General features: G+C 42.2%; 1 protein-coding gene across 1 annotated transcript in view; it reads left to right on the top strand.

The window, feature by feature from the left end:
• VPS53 (VPS53 subunit of GARP complex) overlaps positions 1–16,066 on the top strand; it is a 152,981-nt gene that overhangs the window by 82,030 nt on the left and 54,885 nt on the right. The window contains exons 12-13 of the mRNA XM_004433325.3: positions 4,141–4,242; positions 11,058–11,152. Coding sequence (XP_004433382.1) covers positions 4,141–4,242; positions 11,058–11,152 — 197 coding nt within the window. The remainder of the gene's footprint in view (positions 1–4,140; positions 4,243–11,057; positions 11,153–16,066) is intronic.

Below are 16,066 nucleotides of genomic sequence, written 5' to 3'. Positions count from 1 at the left end.
AAAACTTGTTCTTTCGTTACAGCAAATTAATCTCAGCCAGTAACATAGCCCTCTAAATAGCAGGAGTCTATATCTACCCTCAGGGTTTTGTACTATGACATTTGCCAGTAGGATGGTGCTTGGAGGGCTTCACTGGAGAATACAGAGGAAGAGAGAAGCTCAGGATACCTTTGCTTTGTAATTTGATGGGCCCAGTGCTTTCATTTCCTGGAGAGATCCCCAAAGAGACCAAATAGTAGGGACAGGCTCTCACTTGTGATTAAAAGGAATTCTTTTTACAAGACTTCTTAGCCTTGTGCTCTCACTTCTTCCCCTTTTGAGAGTTGCTTCATTGAGAGAGGCACAACCACAGTTCTGCCTTGTTTAGTTGCCAGCCCCTATCAAATACTAATGAAAGTTCCCACTTAGTGAGCTTTCCCTATCCGCCAGATGTTGTGTTAAGCTGTTTTATATACATATCTTGTACTTTATATACATTATCTCATTTAATCCTCATGCCAGCTCTGTGCAGTGGGTATTAATACCCCTTCACATTGCAGATAGAAGAACTGAGGGTTGGCGAAGTTAAACAACATACCCTGTGATAGAGCCTGGACTCGAACCCCGGTTTGTCAGATCCAGAGCCAGTGCTCTCACCACTGCACGAGGGTGCCCCATCTCGTTAATAGTAACATCAGCCACCCAGTTGCTCAGGCCAAAAAGTGAATGATCCTTGACTCCTTTCTTTCCGTCGTCCTCACATCCATTGTCTCAACAAGTTCTCTTGACTTTTTCTCCTAAATATGTCCCAAATCTGTCCACTTTTCTCTGTCTCCATGACACCAGCTTAGTCCAGTCCTATATCAGCCCTTGCCTGGAACACTATAGCAGCCTCATAAACTGATCTTCTTGCTTCCCTTAGAGTCATTCTCCCCACGGCAGTGGAATGATATTTTAAAAATATAAATTAGCTCATATCACTTCACTGTTTAAATCCCCCAGTGACTGCCCAATTGCATTGAGAACAAAATCTAACCTTTACCACGGCCCACGAAAGGCTATGTGACTGGGCTCCTGCTGCCTCTCTTACCTCATGTCCCCTGTCCTCCTTTCTGTCCCTCATACTCATCAGGCTCATTCCAGCCTTTGAACAGCTGGAATGCACCAAGTGCTGAGAATGCACTTCCCCAGATTTTTCCCTGACTAGCTCCTTTTCCTCATTCAGGTCTCTGCTCAAATATCACCTCCTCAAAAAGGCCTTCTCTGATCACCCTACATAAAGAAGCACTTCTTCAGCCTCACCCCCAGCCATCCCAGTTCCTCAGCTTTATTTTCATCACAGTGCCTCCCCTCTTTGTCTGTCTTATTCAATGTTGTATCCCTGGTGCCTAGAAGAGTCCCTGAAGCAGAGTGGATGCTCAGAGCAGATAATTGCTGAATGAATGGCAAACATACGCTCTTCCCTTTGCCTAGAAAGCTCTGGCCACCCCGTACACTCCTCCCACCCACTTCTCATATTTAACTCTGGAGTATCCTCCAGTTCTGGCTCAAACATCATTTCCTTAGGGAATTTTTTCACGACCCTCTGTTGCATCCTTTCATAACAACCTCTACTTTTCCTGCATGGCCCTCATCACATGTTTGTGTGATTATTTGATGAAAGTCTGTCTCCCCACCTGACTATAGTCTCCATGAGGGCAGAGGGTGGTCTGTCTTGCTCACTGCTTTACTCAGAGTGCCAGCACATCCATTTGTTGAGTGGATGAATGGAGGAGTGAATCACTTGTCTTATATCAACTTGGTCCACACTTGGAATGTGTGTGGCCCAAAGTAATGAGCAAGGAGTTCTTTAGTGCCCATGACTCCGTCAGTAATCGCATCAGTATGTGAAGAGAGACAGACTGTGGGAACAGGAAAAAAACCTTGGGAATATTCCGACCCGGTAACACTGAGCAAGTAGTCCACACTGTACTGCCTCAAATGTCTTTTCAATGCTGCCTTTTGTGTTTTACTTCTTACTACTTACATCCATCCATTGGATATCCACCAGTGAGCATGGAGCCCAGGAACACCCTCAGTCCACTGCACTGATGTCCACTTTTTATCATGATTTCAATAACATTGTTTTTAAAATGAAGCCCACTTGTCTGTCATTGTGAGACATTATCAACAACCCCGGTAGACCTAGGAGGAACATCTAGTTCAAAAATTCAAATCCTGTTTCTGTCACTCAGTGATTTTGAACAAAGCTTTTAACTTCACTTACTGACTTGCTCTCCATATCTCCAAAGGACCAAAAGACTCAGAATCATAGGGATTCAGCTCAACAGTATGATCCCAAAACCCACTGTTGAGCCAGTGGGATCAGGAATCCAACCTATTAACTAATTTAACTTGTTGTTGAAGCTTCGGCTTCGTAGATTCCCTTTCTCACCATTCCCCACTCCCTAAAATACCAGCAACCCTTACAAAGACAACTAAAGCTTAGAAATATTGGTTTCAAAGAAACATAGGTTTCTAAAAATAGCCTAATTCTAAAAATAAACTTAACTCAATTTAAGTTTATAGGGATTTTTTTTTTCCTTATCAGGCAAAGAAGCCAAAGTTCAGAGTGTATAAATTTGAAATGTTTGCTTAGTTGTTAGACCATATTGTTTCTCAGCACGACACCACAAAAATCGTTGTCCTACTAATGATTACCTTGAGCTAATGCATTAATCGTAAGGCTTTCTTCATACACTGAGGCTTTGTCTAGCTACATAATAGCATCCAAGTGTTTTGGCCAAGAAGTAAATAGTTTACATGAATGTAAGCAAAATTTTCTTAAAGCCTAAACCAGACACCAGTGTGGTTTTTGTTTTTTGTGTTTAAGTTTTATTTTTTATTTTTCTAGGTTGTTATTGTTTGTTTGTTTGTTTGTTTTGTTTGGCAATATCCTCATTGATGTCCCAGCACTTGACATTCATATTGTAGTCCATCCGATGTCCCTCTTGGCTTAGAGGTTGGTTCAGGTTGCTCCACTGATGTATGTTAAAATGTCACAAGTACATTTAGAAACTCCCTCTCCACCTGGCTTCTTGTCTTCTTGAGCTATTCCTTGGCCCTTCCCCTCATCCCCAGCACCAGCCAATCCCTTTTATCCTGCTGATCCACTTAGTTTCCTTTCTGCTAGAACTCCCAGCTCCCTGGCATAAACAACATCTTGAGGTCAAATTTGTAAAAAAGTCCAAAAAGCTGCCTTGATTCTATTATTGCACTGGAAATATCATCACCACTGTCTCTTGTATGTATCCTGTGCTGCTTCTAGGGTTTTGCACACTTTATCACATTTGATCCTTCAAGTAGTCCTGTAACTGTATCCTCGTTCAGCAGATGAGGCTGCTGTGGCTTAGAGAAGCGAGCTGATTTGGCCAGCACAGCAGAGTTGGAGCTAAAACCCACATCTCCTGCTTCCAGCTTTCCCACTAGCCTTTGGTCCCACTCAATGATATATTTAGAAAGAGTGTTCATATCAGGAGCTGGAAAGTAATTTTCCTCGAGATTTTGTTGTGGTTGTTATAATGGGACTTATTTGGGAAGGGACTTCTGTCTATCATCTAGAACACATAAGATTAGCTTTATAGTTTTTTCTTGAATTCAAACCCATCTGGCATTTTGATTCATTCATATTTATGGAGCACCTATTACATGCCATGCACTAGAGGCAGGATGGGGAAGAAGACAGCCGTGATCCCTGCCATCATGGAATCTAGTGGGGAGAAGACAAATAAATGGGCAATTGTAGTATTTTAATAACTGCCTGGGTAGGGGACATTCTGGGTGAGGTAGGAACATGTGGCAGGGACATCTAACCCAAACTTGGCAGACAGGGAAGGCTTCCCAGAAGAAGGAACTTCTCACTCATTTGAAGACTGAAGGATGAGTGAGAGTTTTAGCCAGATTGTGATTGGAGTGGGATGGGCAATAAGTTTTCAGGAAGAGAGAAAAGCAATGTGAAGGCCTGGAGGTGAAATTGTGGTCCGTGTTGTCTCCATTCTTGTTTATTAGATCAAATTTCATGATTTAGCTGTTGGAGAGACTTGGAAAAAGCAGAAGATCAATGGAGAAAGCTATTGAATATACTCAGAAAATACCTATCTCTTTCTTGTGTCTTCTTCACAGAAAAAACTCGAGTCTCCTCCCCCGTCCACCAATCCCTTCCTGGAAGATGAGACAGCACCAGAGTTGGAGGAACTGGCGACGGAGAAAGGAGATTTAGATCAAGTAAGTCTGGTTTGCATTTCCACGTGCAGCCCACCTAATGTTTGTTTCTGAAAATGGGTCTGCTCGCTCTAAATATGATCCTCTGGCTGTTGACCACATTCAGAGATGACAACTTTGGTGGTCTTTATAGAAAGCCTTTATCTGAAAGTGCATTTAGAAAACTGAGTGAAAGAGCAGCCCTTCCTGCCCCACGTCTTGCTCCTGAAGATCCTCACCACCAGAATTAGCAATACGCACAAGCTTACTTAGCCCAGTGGTGGGGCAGCAGAATTCTTCCCTGCCTCATTCATCATCTCCTGCACTTGTCAGCTTAGCTTTCAGTTGTGCTCTCATCTGGTCCTGTGATGACGTGAGAGGCTGAAAGATCTCTACTGAAGTTAGCAGCACCATTGGCTAGGAGAGGCCTCCATCACTGTAAGCCGATCACTTTAGGTCTGGAAGCCATTGGAGAGGCCTGGAAACATCAAGGTGACCAGTGGCATATTTGGAGAGTTACTTTTCAGAGCACACTAGCACTTTCATTTCCTTTGGATTTTTCTGTCCAACTCTAAATTTCCTCTCCCTTCATCTTACAGAATGATGTTTTTGTTTCACTGCCATTATATGACAAGAGAGGTTAGAGCAGTAAATCAGAACTTTTCCTGTCTGGATTAGTGATCTTTCTTTTTAATTTTCCACACTTGGCTGCTAGAGGATTATTTTATAGTATTATTTTGCTCCAGACACCCGCAAAAGGGAGGTTGGCTGGGAAGACCAGCTCTGGGAAACCCTTAGCCATGCACTTCACAGCTAACCCTGCATTCCTAGCATCTTGAGGATAGGTGTACAATCCTGGCAGGAGCCACGAGAGCAGAATTTCCAGGAGCAGTTCTGAAGCGATGCAATAAAATGTGTCTGGTCCATTGATTGAAGAACTCTAATAACATGGGTACTTCACACTTTTATGGTGCTTTATAATTTAAAAGTCTTTTACATGCTTTATTTCATTTCATCTTCACAATGCCTGCCTCTCATTTTATAGGCTTTTATGTAAGCTGCAATGCCTGCAGCTCAGAGAGGTTAAGTGATTTACCCAGGGTTACCTAGTTTGGAAGTGGAGGAGCTGGGACTGGAAGCCAGGTCTAGAAGTCAGAGACTTGAATTCCTCTCCTGGTGCTCTTTTTATTACACCGTGATGTCTCAGTGCAAAGGGGAGAACATAGAAATGACTCCCATGAATAAAAGTGAATGAATAAAACTGAAGGGATACCTTGAGGCTGTATCCCAGAGATCTATGGGATTAGATATGATGGATATAAAACTGTCATAGCAGCTAGCATGGGAGAAAACAGAAGATTTCTTCTAACTAAAGAAATGCATCTCTCACGTTTTGGGAGGAGGGACTGCGAGTCCCTCCCTTTGGGAGTCTGGATGTAGGGCTCATTCTTCAGGTGTATCCTCCCCCCACACTTGGTCACCTGCACCCTTTGAGCTTGCTTTGTGTAGTAGTGCCATTTGCAGGACCCTCATGTCTCCCCAAGGTTAGTGACTGCCATCATCATGTCCAGAATTGTGTACTTGAAAACTCAGGTGCTTTGTAGTGCTGCCATGAAAAGTTATCCCTTTAGCTAGTCATCTCTGGATGTTGTTAAACTGGATTATGATAGAGTCCCCCATTATCTCCAAAACAGTTTTGCTAGGTAAAGTATGATTTTTCTTTCTCATGGAACTTTTTGCTCATCCTGGAAGCTTGAGGCTATTGTAAGGACCCAGATCTGCTCATTCTAAGGAGACAGAACAGAGATACACGGGGTAAAGCAGAGTCATGTGGTGGGGACAGTGCCAGCCTCTGGTCTGCCATTAACTGACCATGTGACCTTAGGTAGGTTTTTATTCTCTCTAGACTTCCCTAGTTTCTTCATCTTTAGAGAGAGCTAATGGTTTTCAAATTGTATTCCTTGATGTTCCATCAGATGTCACTGTGGGGAGTTGGGAGGAGACCAGGGCCCTAGTCCCTCTAAACAGAGCAGTTTTATTTTGAGTCACTTTTATCATGAACTTTCAGGTAAAATTTCTTTTGATCCAGGGGTTTTAGGTCTGTTTAAAAAGAAAGTACTGAAAACCCCTGGACTAGATGACCCCCTGCAATTTCATGGGCTGTTACTTGCTAATAATAAAACTTATACACCAGTGACTAATGCCTCCTCACACACCATCCCTGACCTCCCACTGCCTCACCAACAGTTGTCTTGCTTGCGTTGGGAGCTTGCTTGTGCTTAGGCCGGGGCTCCAGGATCTCTTTTTTCCCAGCCACTTAATGGCTTCTGGAGTTGGGTGCACAGGAAGAGCGGGAGCCCTGGGGCGTTGGGGAGGAAGTCCACAGGATGTTGTTGATGAACTCAGCCAGAGATGGTGGGGAAAGGCCTCTAGCGGTTGTCCTGGGTTACCCAACCCATTGTGTCACTACAATCAGTAGACAGTTGGCCCTCAAGGTAAGGTCACTCCCTGCTCACTACTGCGATAGTAGTATTAGGATATTGAGAAGGGAGAGTGCACTTGAAAAGAGGCATTTAGTTTGAACAAACAGTTGCCAAGATACTCCCAATGATAAAAAATGGCGCCTGAAAGGAGACTGAGGATACTCAAAGTATAAAAGAAAGAGGGAGAAGAAATAAAGAATTTCTGGTTTAAAAATGTACCCTTCTGGTGATTCGAGCAGTTAGATTTAATCTGTTTACATTGGATAGTAATAAAAGGAAATGGGACCAGCTGCAGACCTCCTTACTGTGACAACAGTAACCTTTTATTATTCCATCAAACTCCAGGAGGAAATAGCTTAAACATCTGCAGCTTTTGGACAGAATTCACACACTCAGAAATCTAGCCTAAATGCTACTGCTAAATGACTTAGTATATTCTTTAAGCCGAGAATCGACCCTTCGGGGAGCTAGACAGTGCAAAGGGAGACAGCAGTGTGAGCTGCAATTCCAGGACCTATTATCTAAATATGAGCACATTTATAAAGCAGGAAAAAAAGGAAACTTCAGGCAATCCCTCCCATTGTTCCCCTCTTGCTTCTAACTCACACTAAAAACGCTGCAAGAGGACCGAGAGCTGTGGTGACAGTCTCTCCCCACTGCCAGGAGTGGCATTAGTGGGCAGAGGCTTAGTAGAGCAGAGTCACCTGCGGGGAGGGTTGGGACGCCGCACTGTCTGATTGTGCAGCCCTCTGAGTGCCTAATTCAGAGTGTTCTCTGGGGCCTCATCAAGCACAGGGCCTGTGGGAGGCTGGTCGAGATGAGTTTGTTGGAATATCATGTAGCCATTTTCTTTTATCCCTTTCTTTTATCCCTTTATACTGAGTGAGCTCTTCAGGCTTATCCAGACATGGATTTTTATCATATATCACTTTTGTGCCTACATAAAAAAGGAAAATATAAGCAAAATAAATAAATTAAGATATTCTTAAAATTTCTTCACATTCAGAGTCTAACTCTCCTGAACCACTTTTTAAAAAACTTTTTATTTTGAAATAATTATAGACTCATAAGAAATTATAGAGTATAGAGAGGTCCTGTGTACCCATCTCCCAGCTTCCCCCAGGGGTGACAGCTAACATAACTATAGTGCATTATCAAAACCAGGAAATTGATTCTAACCCCCTTTTTACTCAGGCGTGGATGTCTCTGTTTTCCCACTCGGTATCGTCCTCTGGGCCCTCCAAAGTGTTGGCGATGTGCCATTTCCTAAGAGTGCTCTACCACTGGATCAGGGATTATCTCCAGGCCATTGGCACCCATCTCCCACATTTCCTTTTTTTTTCTTCTTTTTTTTTTAAATAATGTCAAACCTAGAGAAAAGTTTTAAGAATATTACAAGGAACTCTGAAATATCCTTCACCTGGGTTCACCAATTGTTAACATTTTGCTGCCTTTACTTTACCATTTCCTCCCCTCTCCTCCTCCCTCTCTCACTCCCTCTCCCCATTCATCCTTCCCTCTCTCTCTCTCCCCTTCCCTCTCTCTCCTTCCATCCCTCTCTGTCTCTCTCAGAACAACTTGTAAGTTTGCAGATATCATACCTTTTACCTCTAAATATTTCAGTATGTGTGTCCTAAGAAGAAGGACATTCACTTAAATTACCACAGATCAAAATCAGAAAATGTAGCATCAGGGGGCCGGCCCCGTGGCTTAGCTTGGTTAAGTGCGCGCGCTCTGCTACTGGCGGCCCAGGTTTGGATCCAGGGCGCGCACCGTCGCACCGCTTGTCTGGCCATGCTGAGGCCACGTCCCACATACAGCAACTAAGAATGTGCAACTATGACATACAACTATCTACTGGGGCTTTGGGGAGAAAAAGGGAAAAAAAGGAGGAGGATTGGCAACGGATACTAGCTCAGGGCCAGTCTCTCTCAGCAAAAAGAGGAGGATTGGCATGGATGTTAGCTCAGGGCTGATCTTGCTCACAAAAAAAAAGAAGAAAAGAAAATTTAACATCAGTACAGTACTATTATCTAATCTATAGGCTTTATTTAAATTTTGTAACGTAACCATTCTAAAGTGAAATTAAAACATTGTCAATAATTGGAAAAGTGCACATAAATTAGAAAGTAAATAAAGCCAAATATAAAATATACATATTGATTTAAAACATTCTATATTATATAAACTCCCATTTATAATTGCCAAAAGCTATCCTGCAGACGTGAATATTTTCGTCAAGGAAATATAAATAAAGGGAATTATTGTCATACTTATGATGATTATATTTTAATTAATAAAAAGATATTTGGGTATAGTGGCCGTATTTTCCAATTCTAAAATCAGGATATCTAGTCTTACAAAAGTTAGACAAATTAAATCACGTTTGGCTATTCATTTAACAAATCACCTTATTGAAAAGAATAAAATAACAAAAAATAGATAACTGACTTGGAAAACATAAAACAAATAGGTAAAGACCACCCCCCCACAACCATTATACTCCGTCATGCATCCTCCATTTTAAACTAAGGGAAGTGTGGAAAAACTCCTGGGGCAACTATGAAATGAAATGGAGCTTTGAATCCAGCCAATTCAAGCTCAGCGAAGCCGGTCCTGGGTATTGGTTGTAGTCTCAGCCTAAGGCCTGACTTTGACAGTGGCTTCTGGATCATAAGTGAAAATAGCCCAGGGCCGGCTCTGTGGCTTGGCGGTTAAGTGCGCGCGCTCTGATGCTGGCGGCCCGGGTTCGGATCCCGGGAGCGCCCGGAGGCACCACTTCTCCGTCCAACGCGAGGCCGAGTCCCACGTACAGCAACTAGAAGGATGTGAACCTATGACATACAACTGTCTACTGGGGCTTTGGGGGGAAAAAGCTGAATAAATAAAATCTTTAAAAAAAAAAAAAGAAAATAGCCCAGATTGTAGTTATTCTTAGGGAAGGACCAGAGTTTCTAGAAATCTTGCAAAAAAATTAAAGACGTGGAACTCTTAGAAGGTGAAAAGGGAAGAGAACTAAATATGAGATTGAATAGGATATGTCTACGGTAGACATGTAATTTTTGATGATTATTATCAGTTTTTACAGATGCTTTTAACAATTATAATGTTTTATTTTTAAAAATTCCTGGAAGAAGGTAATCATTATTTCTGTCTGTCATTATGGGCTTACTTTTCCTGTAAATATTAAAAGATATGAGCAGTTCAGTTCAACAAGTATGCTGTGGGTGCCAATTTATACCCAAATTGTACTCTAGTATCAACCCGAGCAAGGGCTCCGTGTCCTTTTCTTGGCATTTGACAATAGATAGAATTGACTTTTTTTAGGAATAGGAAGTAATATGTAGGAAGATCCTTGTTTATTTTTTAGATGTTTTGAAAAGGAATTAAGTAGCAAATACAGTTTTAAATGCTTGCCTACTTAGATTGACCTCTATATTAGTGGTTTCCAAGTATCAGTTTGGGACTAGTGCTGGTCCAGTTTTCCATTGGTCCACAGCAAAAAATAAAGACAAAGCAGTCTGTCTGCCTGACTATCTGTCTGGTATAAGATCACCAACTGTCTTTTCTTAGGAAGGACTGTGTTTATGCTGCTGTTTTCTCCTTATAAAATGTTTGGGTATAAAATATTCTTTCTTTTAGGAGCTTCTGGTGAGAATAGAAAGTAGCAATATAAAAATTTAGCAACCCTACGTTGGCCCCCACCCTTCTTTTCCTTACATTTGCTTGTTGATGAAGTTCAGCAGTCTAGGAACCTTTGCAGGAAAGCAGTGATATAATAGAAAGGGTTCTAGTTTAGGGGATAGGAAAGCTCACCATGTGCCTTTAGGCAGGCTGCTAGAACCTTCTGAGTCTCCCTTTCTTCAGGTATATAATAGTAGTAATTCCTACATTGAGGGTTGTGAGGAATAGATGATATGTTAATTCGTATCAAAGTATTTGGCACATAATAGCAATCAGTAAATGGAGGCTTTCAAAATTAGATCACGTGAAAGCACTTTATTATAAATTCTAAAGTACTGTACAAATGTAAGGTGCTGTTATTAGCTAGGATTTACATTTTTTAAACATCAGTCAGATGATGAATAGCTTCCAGATTGAAAACGCATGTGTTATCAAAGTAGTAATAAATCTTTCACCATACAAAGCAAGTAAATGATGCTAACAAAGCTGGCTTATTGTTCACAAACTGGCATGAATCATAGTGCAGGACACAGTCCCAGTTTGGTTACATTGAATGCTTCTTATCTATAGGTGAGGAGTGAACTTTGAAGGGATGTTTTCTTTGAAACTGCTTGAAAATTTGCAAAGATGGTTCAAATAAAGGATTTCTTTTTTCTTTTTTTTTCTTTACAGCCAAAGAAGCCTAAAGCCCCAGACAATCCATTTCATGGCATTGTTTCAAAGTGTTTTGAGCCTCATCTCTACGTATATATTGAGTCCCAGGACAAGTGAGTGATGAACATTTGCTGTTTTCTGCATTTCTCCCTCCCCTGGTCATGGTTGGGCCTCATAAGGGCACAACTCCTACCAGAGGCTCAACGAGGGACTTGGCTTCCAGTCTGTGACTCTCCCTGGAAACCTATTGAGGATATATTTATATCTTTTGAATGTTATCATTTATTGTGTCTATAAATCTCAGAAACCTGACTTTGACTCTAATAAGGTCCCAAACAGATCGCAACACCCCCTTCCCATGTGGGCACTGACCCCTTATATAGCTATGTATGTCAGCCCACAAGGCTTTACAGCGTCAGGCACTGGAAAATGGAGAAAGAAAGCCTAATCTGTGATGTATATGTTTTTTTTTTTTTTTTTTTTTTTGATTTTATTTATTCAGTTTTTCCCCCCAAAGCCCCAGTAGATAGTTGTACGTCATAGGTTCACATCCTTCCAGTTGCTGTACGTGGGACTCGGCCTCGCGTTGGACGGAGAAGTGGTGCCTCGGGGCGCTCCCGGGATCCGAACCCGGGCCGCCAGCATCAGAGCGCGCGCACTTAACCGCCAAGCCACGGGGCCGGCCTGTGATGTATATGTTTTCAAGTATAATTTGTTTAACTTTTCATTTTGAAATTTAGACTTACAAAAAAGTTATAAAAAATTCTCATATACCCTTTCCCCAGAGAATGTTAACATTTTATATAATGGCAGTTATCAAAATCAGAAGGTAACATTGTCTATGAATGTCCTTTCTCTGGTCCAAGAGCCAGTCATACATTTAGTTGTCAGATCTGTTTAGTCTCCTTTAATCTTGAATAGTTCCTCAGTCTTTTCTTTGTCTTTCACGACCTTGACACTTTTAAAGAGTATTGACGAGTTACGTTGTACAATGCCCTCAATTTCAGTTTGTCTGATGTTTCCTCTTGATTAAGTCCAGATTATGCATTTGGGGCCAGAATACCATAGAGGTGATGTTGTGTCCTCAGTACATCATATCAGGAGGCACATCATGTGGATTTGTCCCATTACTGGTGAGGTTGACTTTGATCACTTGCTTAAGGTAGTGTCTGCCCGCTTTCTCCACGGGGAAGCTACTGTTTTTCTCTTTGAAATTAATAAGTATCTTGTGAGGGGGTACTTTGGGACTATGTAAATATCTGTTTCTCATCACACTTTGCCCACTCGTTTTGACATCCCTTGATGATTCCTGCCTAAAGTAATTATTACTGTAGTGTTTGCGAAATGTTGATTGTCTGTTTCCATCACTTCTTCTACATTTACTAATTGGAGTTCTACTATAAGGAAGAGCTTCCGCTTCGCCCCCATTTGTTTGTTGGTTTATTTATGTCGGTATGGACCTATGGGTTATTTTCTTCTATGGATTATTATCCATTTAATATATGCTTTTAACAAACTCAGAGGCTCCAGAAAATTTTTACAAAGCAGCCCCCTGCAGACAAGTTTCCTCACAGCCGGAAGGGTATGTTCATGTTCCAGTGTCCATTGTTTATGCAAAGGAAGAAGACACCTCCCCATCCCTGAATCTCTGTCCACAGCCGGGGTAACTGTGGAAGGCCCTTCCATGCTGGAAGACAGATTTCAGAAAGGTTGGGTTTCTGGAACAGGCTGAGCTGACTGGAGACAGGCTGGCCTGGGCGCCTAGAGGAGGCCTCATAGCCTCAAGAACGCACTTATGAGAACGAGACTCACAGGGGGAGAACAGCAGCGGCTACGAGAAAGTTCTCAAAGGGAGTTCCCTGGGAAAGCAATTAGGTGCTGAAATCTAGTTATTTATTTTTTTTAATGCTCCTGTCATGGGTTAGCAAATTCTTGTTTCCAAACATGTTTCAGGGGTAAACCGTAAGATTAAGAAAATATTTCCAGTGGAATCACTACATGGAACATTATTATCCACCTATTTGATTTTATAGATGGCTTCTTTTTTCTTCCCCAATTACAAAATGCTTCATATTAAAATCCCAGAAAATGAACTTTGTAAAAGAGCTTCTACGTTAACAAAAACAACCTCTTCGCTGCTCCACTCACCCCCAGAAAAAGTTGCCTTGACGTTTTTTGCCTTGTAAAGCCACAGTTTTCCTCCTGCTCTCTATCTTTTGGGCTGTGTCCGCAGGCACACAGAGGGGCAGTAGTTACTATTGCCACTTAGTCTTTTGAAAGCACCCTGTCTTCTGCATTCAAAAAGTTTTCTCTCAAGAAGTTAATAAGACACCCCTGAGGGGCAGGAAAAAGGATCAGTTATTTGCCTGTTAGATTCACACGGGTCTTAGAACAGCCACCTGGATGACTACTTTTGGACATAGCCCCTTCTTCTCTTATCAACCCAAATTCTTATTTTTGAAAAGGCCTAAAAGCTATTGGGTCCAAAGTTTAAAGTGCATGTCTGAGATAACCATGTACTTTCCCAAACCCTATCTAGTCTGAAGAGTCATTTTTCTGAATTATTGTAATTCTGGTATCTACTCTTTTCACATGGACTTGATTCATATGAAGTATTCTCATTGTTCATGATACTTTGGGCAAAGAGCCAGACCTCCCTTCCTTAGGGACTCTCCATTTCTCTATGAAAAATGAAGTGCTGGCCACTCATCCTGCCGTTTGGCCTCACTAGGCTGTTTCCACAGCACTATGGAAGGAGCGGAAACTACTCGGAGGAGAGCTGCGTAGGTTGTGCCGTTGTCACTCCAGAATAAGCAGCAAAACCTTGAAGTAGAAAATAGAGTTCAAGGAATCCATTTCCTCATCTGTAGGAGAGAATCAGACAAAATAACGCCTGAAGCAGTGGTTATTAACCTTATTTGAGTCATAGATCCCTTTGAGAACCTAATGAAAGCCTTAGACCCTCTTGCCAAAAAAAATCCATATAAACCCACACACTATTTAAGTATAACTTCAGGGGGTTCTACAAAGCCCTTCCTCCCTTAAGTCCTAAGGCTGAGGAAGAAACTCAGGTGGGGACTGATTTTGTACAAATTATTACACTTGTTGTAGCTCTGACTCAAAAAATCTGCAAGGGAGGAAAATCTTAGACCATTCACAAACTCCCAGATGACAGAGACCCAACATAGTGTAGTGGAAAGAGCGTGGGCCTGGATGCCAGACAGACCTGGATTTGAGTCACAGCTCTGCAGTCACCAGCCTGGGACCTCGAGCAGGGTACTTAACTTCTCTGAGTTTGCTTTATCCTCTCTACAGTGAAGTTCATAATGCGCCCCTCACAGGATTAGTGGTGAGGATGAAAAGAGATGATGTGTTGGCACTTGGCACAAGTAAACAGTGCTCAGGAACTCTGCCTGCCCTGCCCTCCCTATGATCTTGTTCCCGACTCAGGCGTTTGGGTGGCCTGATCAGTGTGACCAGCTTTCTGTTGGTCCTGGTATGGGGTTGACCCTCTCATCTCCCCAGCCTCCCACCCTCTCATCTCCCCAGGGAAAGTTCTGGTAGCACCTGACCCAGCCAAAAGCCAAATAGCGGTAGGAGGACTGCAGTACCCAGGGAGGAGGCAGGAAGTGAAGATGTCCCTGAAGCCACCTCTTTAGTAGGTCGGGCTAAGCTGTCCTTGCGTGCTTTAAGCGGCTTTCTCAATTTTTATGTTCTAGGAGGAAGTTAGCATATCTTCTCCTCTTGGGAATGTAGTGATTTTCTGTGGCTGACTCTTACAGAAGAGATGTCTCTACATCGGCGCTTTCTTTACTCCATTGGGTGACATTCTCAGTCAGAGAAATTATTAGTGACTCCATTTCTGCCCATTCTCCTTGAGTTCCCTATAATAACTTTTGTTGAAGTAGAACCCCCCTCCCAGCTCCGTCAAGTCTAGAGTCTCTCTGTAAACTAATTTCGTTTGTTGTTTATTTTGAATTACTTTCAAACTTTTGGAAGAGTTACAAGAATTGTACATAGAGCTCCTGTATATCCTTCACTCAGACTCCTCAGTTAACAGTTATCTCTCTCTCCTCTCTCACATATACACTCACATATATATGCACATAAACATTTTTTCTGAGCGATTTGAATTTTTAAATCACAGGCAAGATGCCCCATTACTCCTTAATACTACTTCAATGTGTTTCTTATAAATAAGGACACAATCTACTTAACCACAATTTGTTGTGGGTGCCATCGAGTCGATTGCGACTCTTAGTGACTCTGTGTACAGCAGAGGGGAACCCTGCCTGATCTTTTTGTGCCATCCTCTCACCTTCTGGTGATATATCAGACAATGCTCCGCTGCTATTAATAGGGTTTTCATGGCCAGTTTTTTCAGAAGTGAGTGGCCAGGTCCTTCTTCCTAGTCTGTCTTAGTCTGGAAGCTCTGCCGAAATCTGTCCACCATGGGTAAGCCTGCTGGTATTTGAAATACGGATGGCATAGCTTTCAGCATCATAGCAATATACAGCCGCCACAGTATGACAACTGACAGACGGGTGGTGTGGTTCCCTGACTTGGAAACAAACCTGGGCCCCGGCGGTATGAGTGCCGAATCTTAACCACTAGACCACCAGGGCTGGCTCATAACCACAGTGCAACCATCAAAACCAGGAAATTAACATTGATACAATATTACCATTTAATCCATAGACCCTATTCTATCTTACCAGTTTATCCCAATCATCCTTTTTATAGATCCAGAATCCATTCCAGGTTGCATTTATTTGTCATACTCTTTGATCTCCTTCAATCCAGACGAATGACTCATTCTTGCTGTATCTTTCATGACCTTGAAATTTTGCAGAGTACAGGCCAGTCACTTTGTGGAATGTCCCTCAGTCCAGATTTGACTGCTGTTTCCTCATGATTTATGCAGAAGTGGTGCTGTGTTCTTGTCAGTAATTCATACCAGGAGGCACACAGTGTCAGTTTGTCCCACAGCTTGTGGAGTTCATTTTTATTACTCAATTTAGACAGTG

This window comes from Ceratotherium simum, chromosome 16, assembly GCF_057802395.1.
Source record: "Ceratotherium simum simum isolate JZ-2026a chromosome 16, ASM5780239v1, whole genome shotgun sequence".
NCBI classification, from domain to species: Eukaryota; Metazoa; Chordata; class Mammalia; order Perissodactyla; family Rhinocerotidae; genus Ceratotherium; species Ceratotherium simum.
The sequence above is the reverse complement of the archived record's forward strand: the minus strand, read 5'-3'. Positions and strand labels throughout refer to the sequence as shown.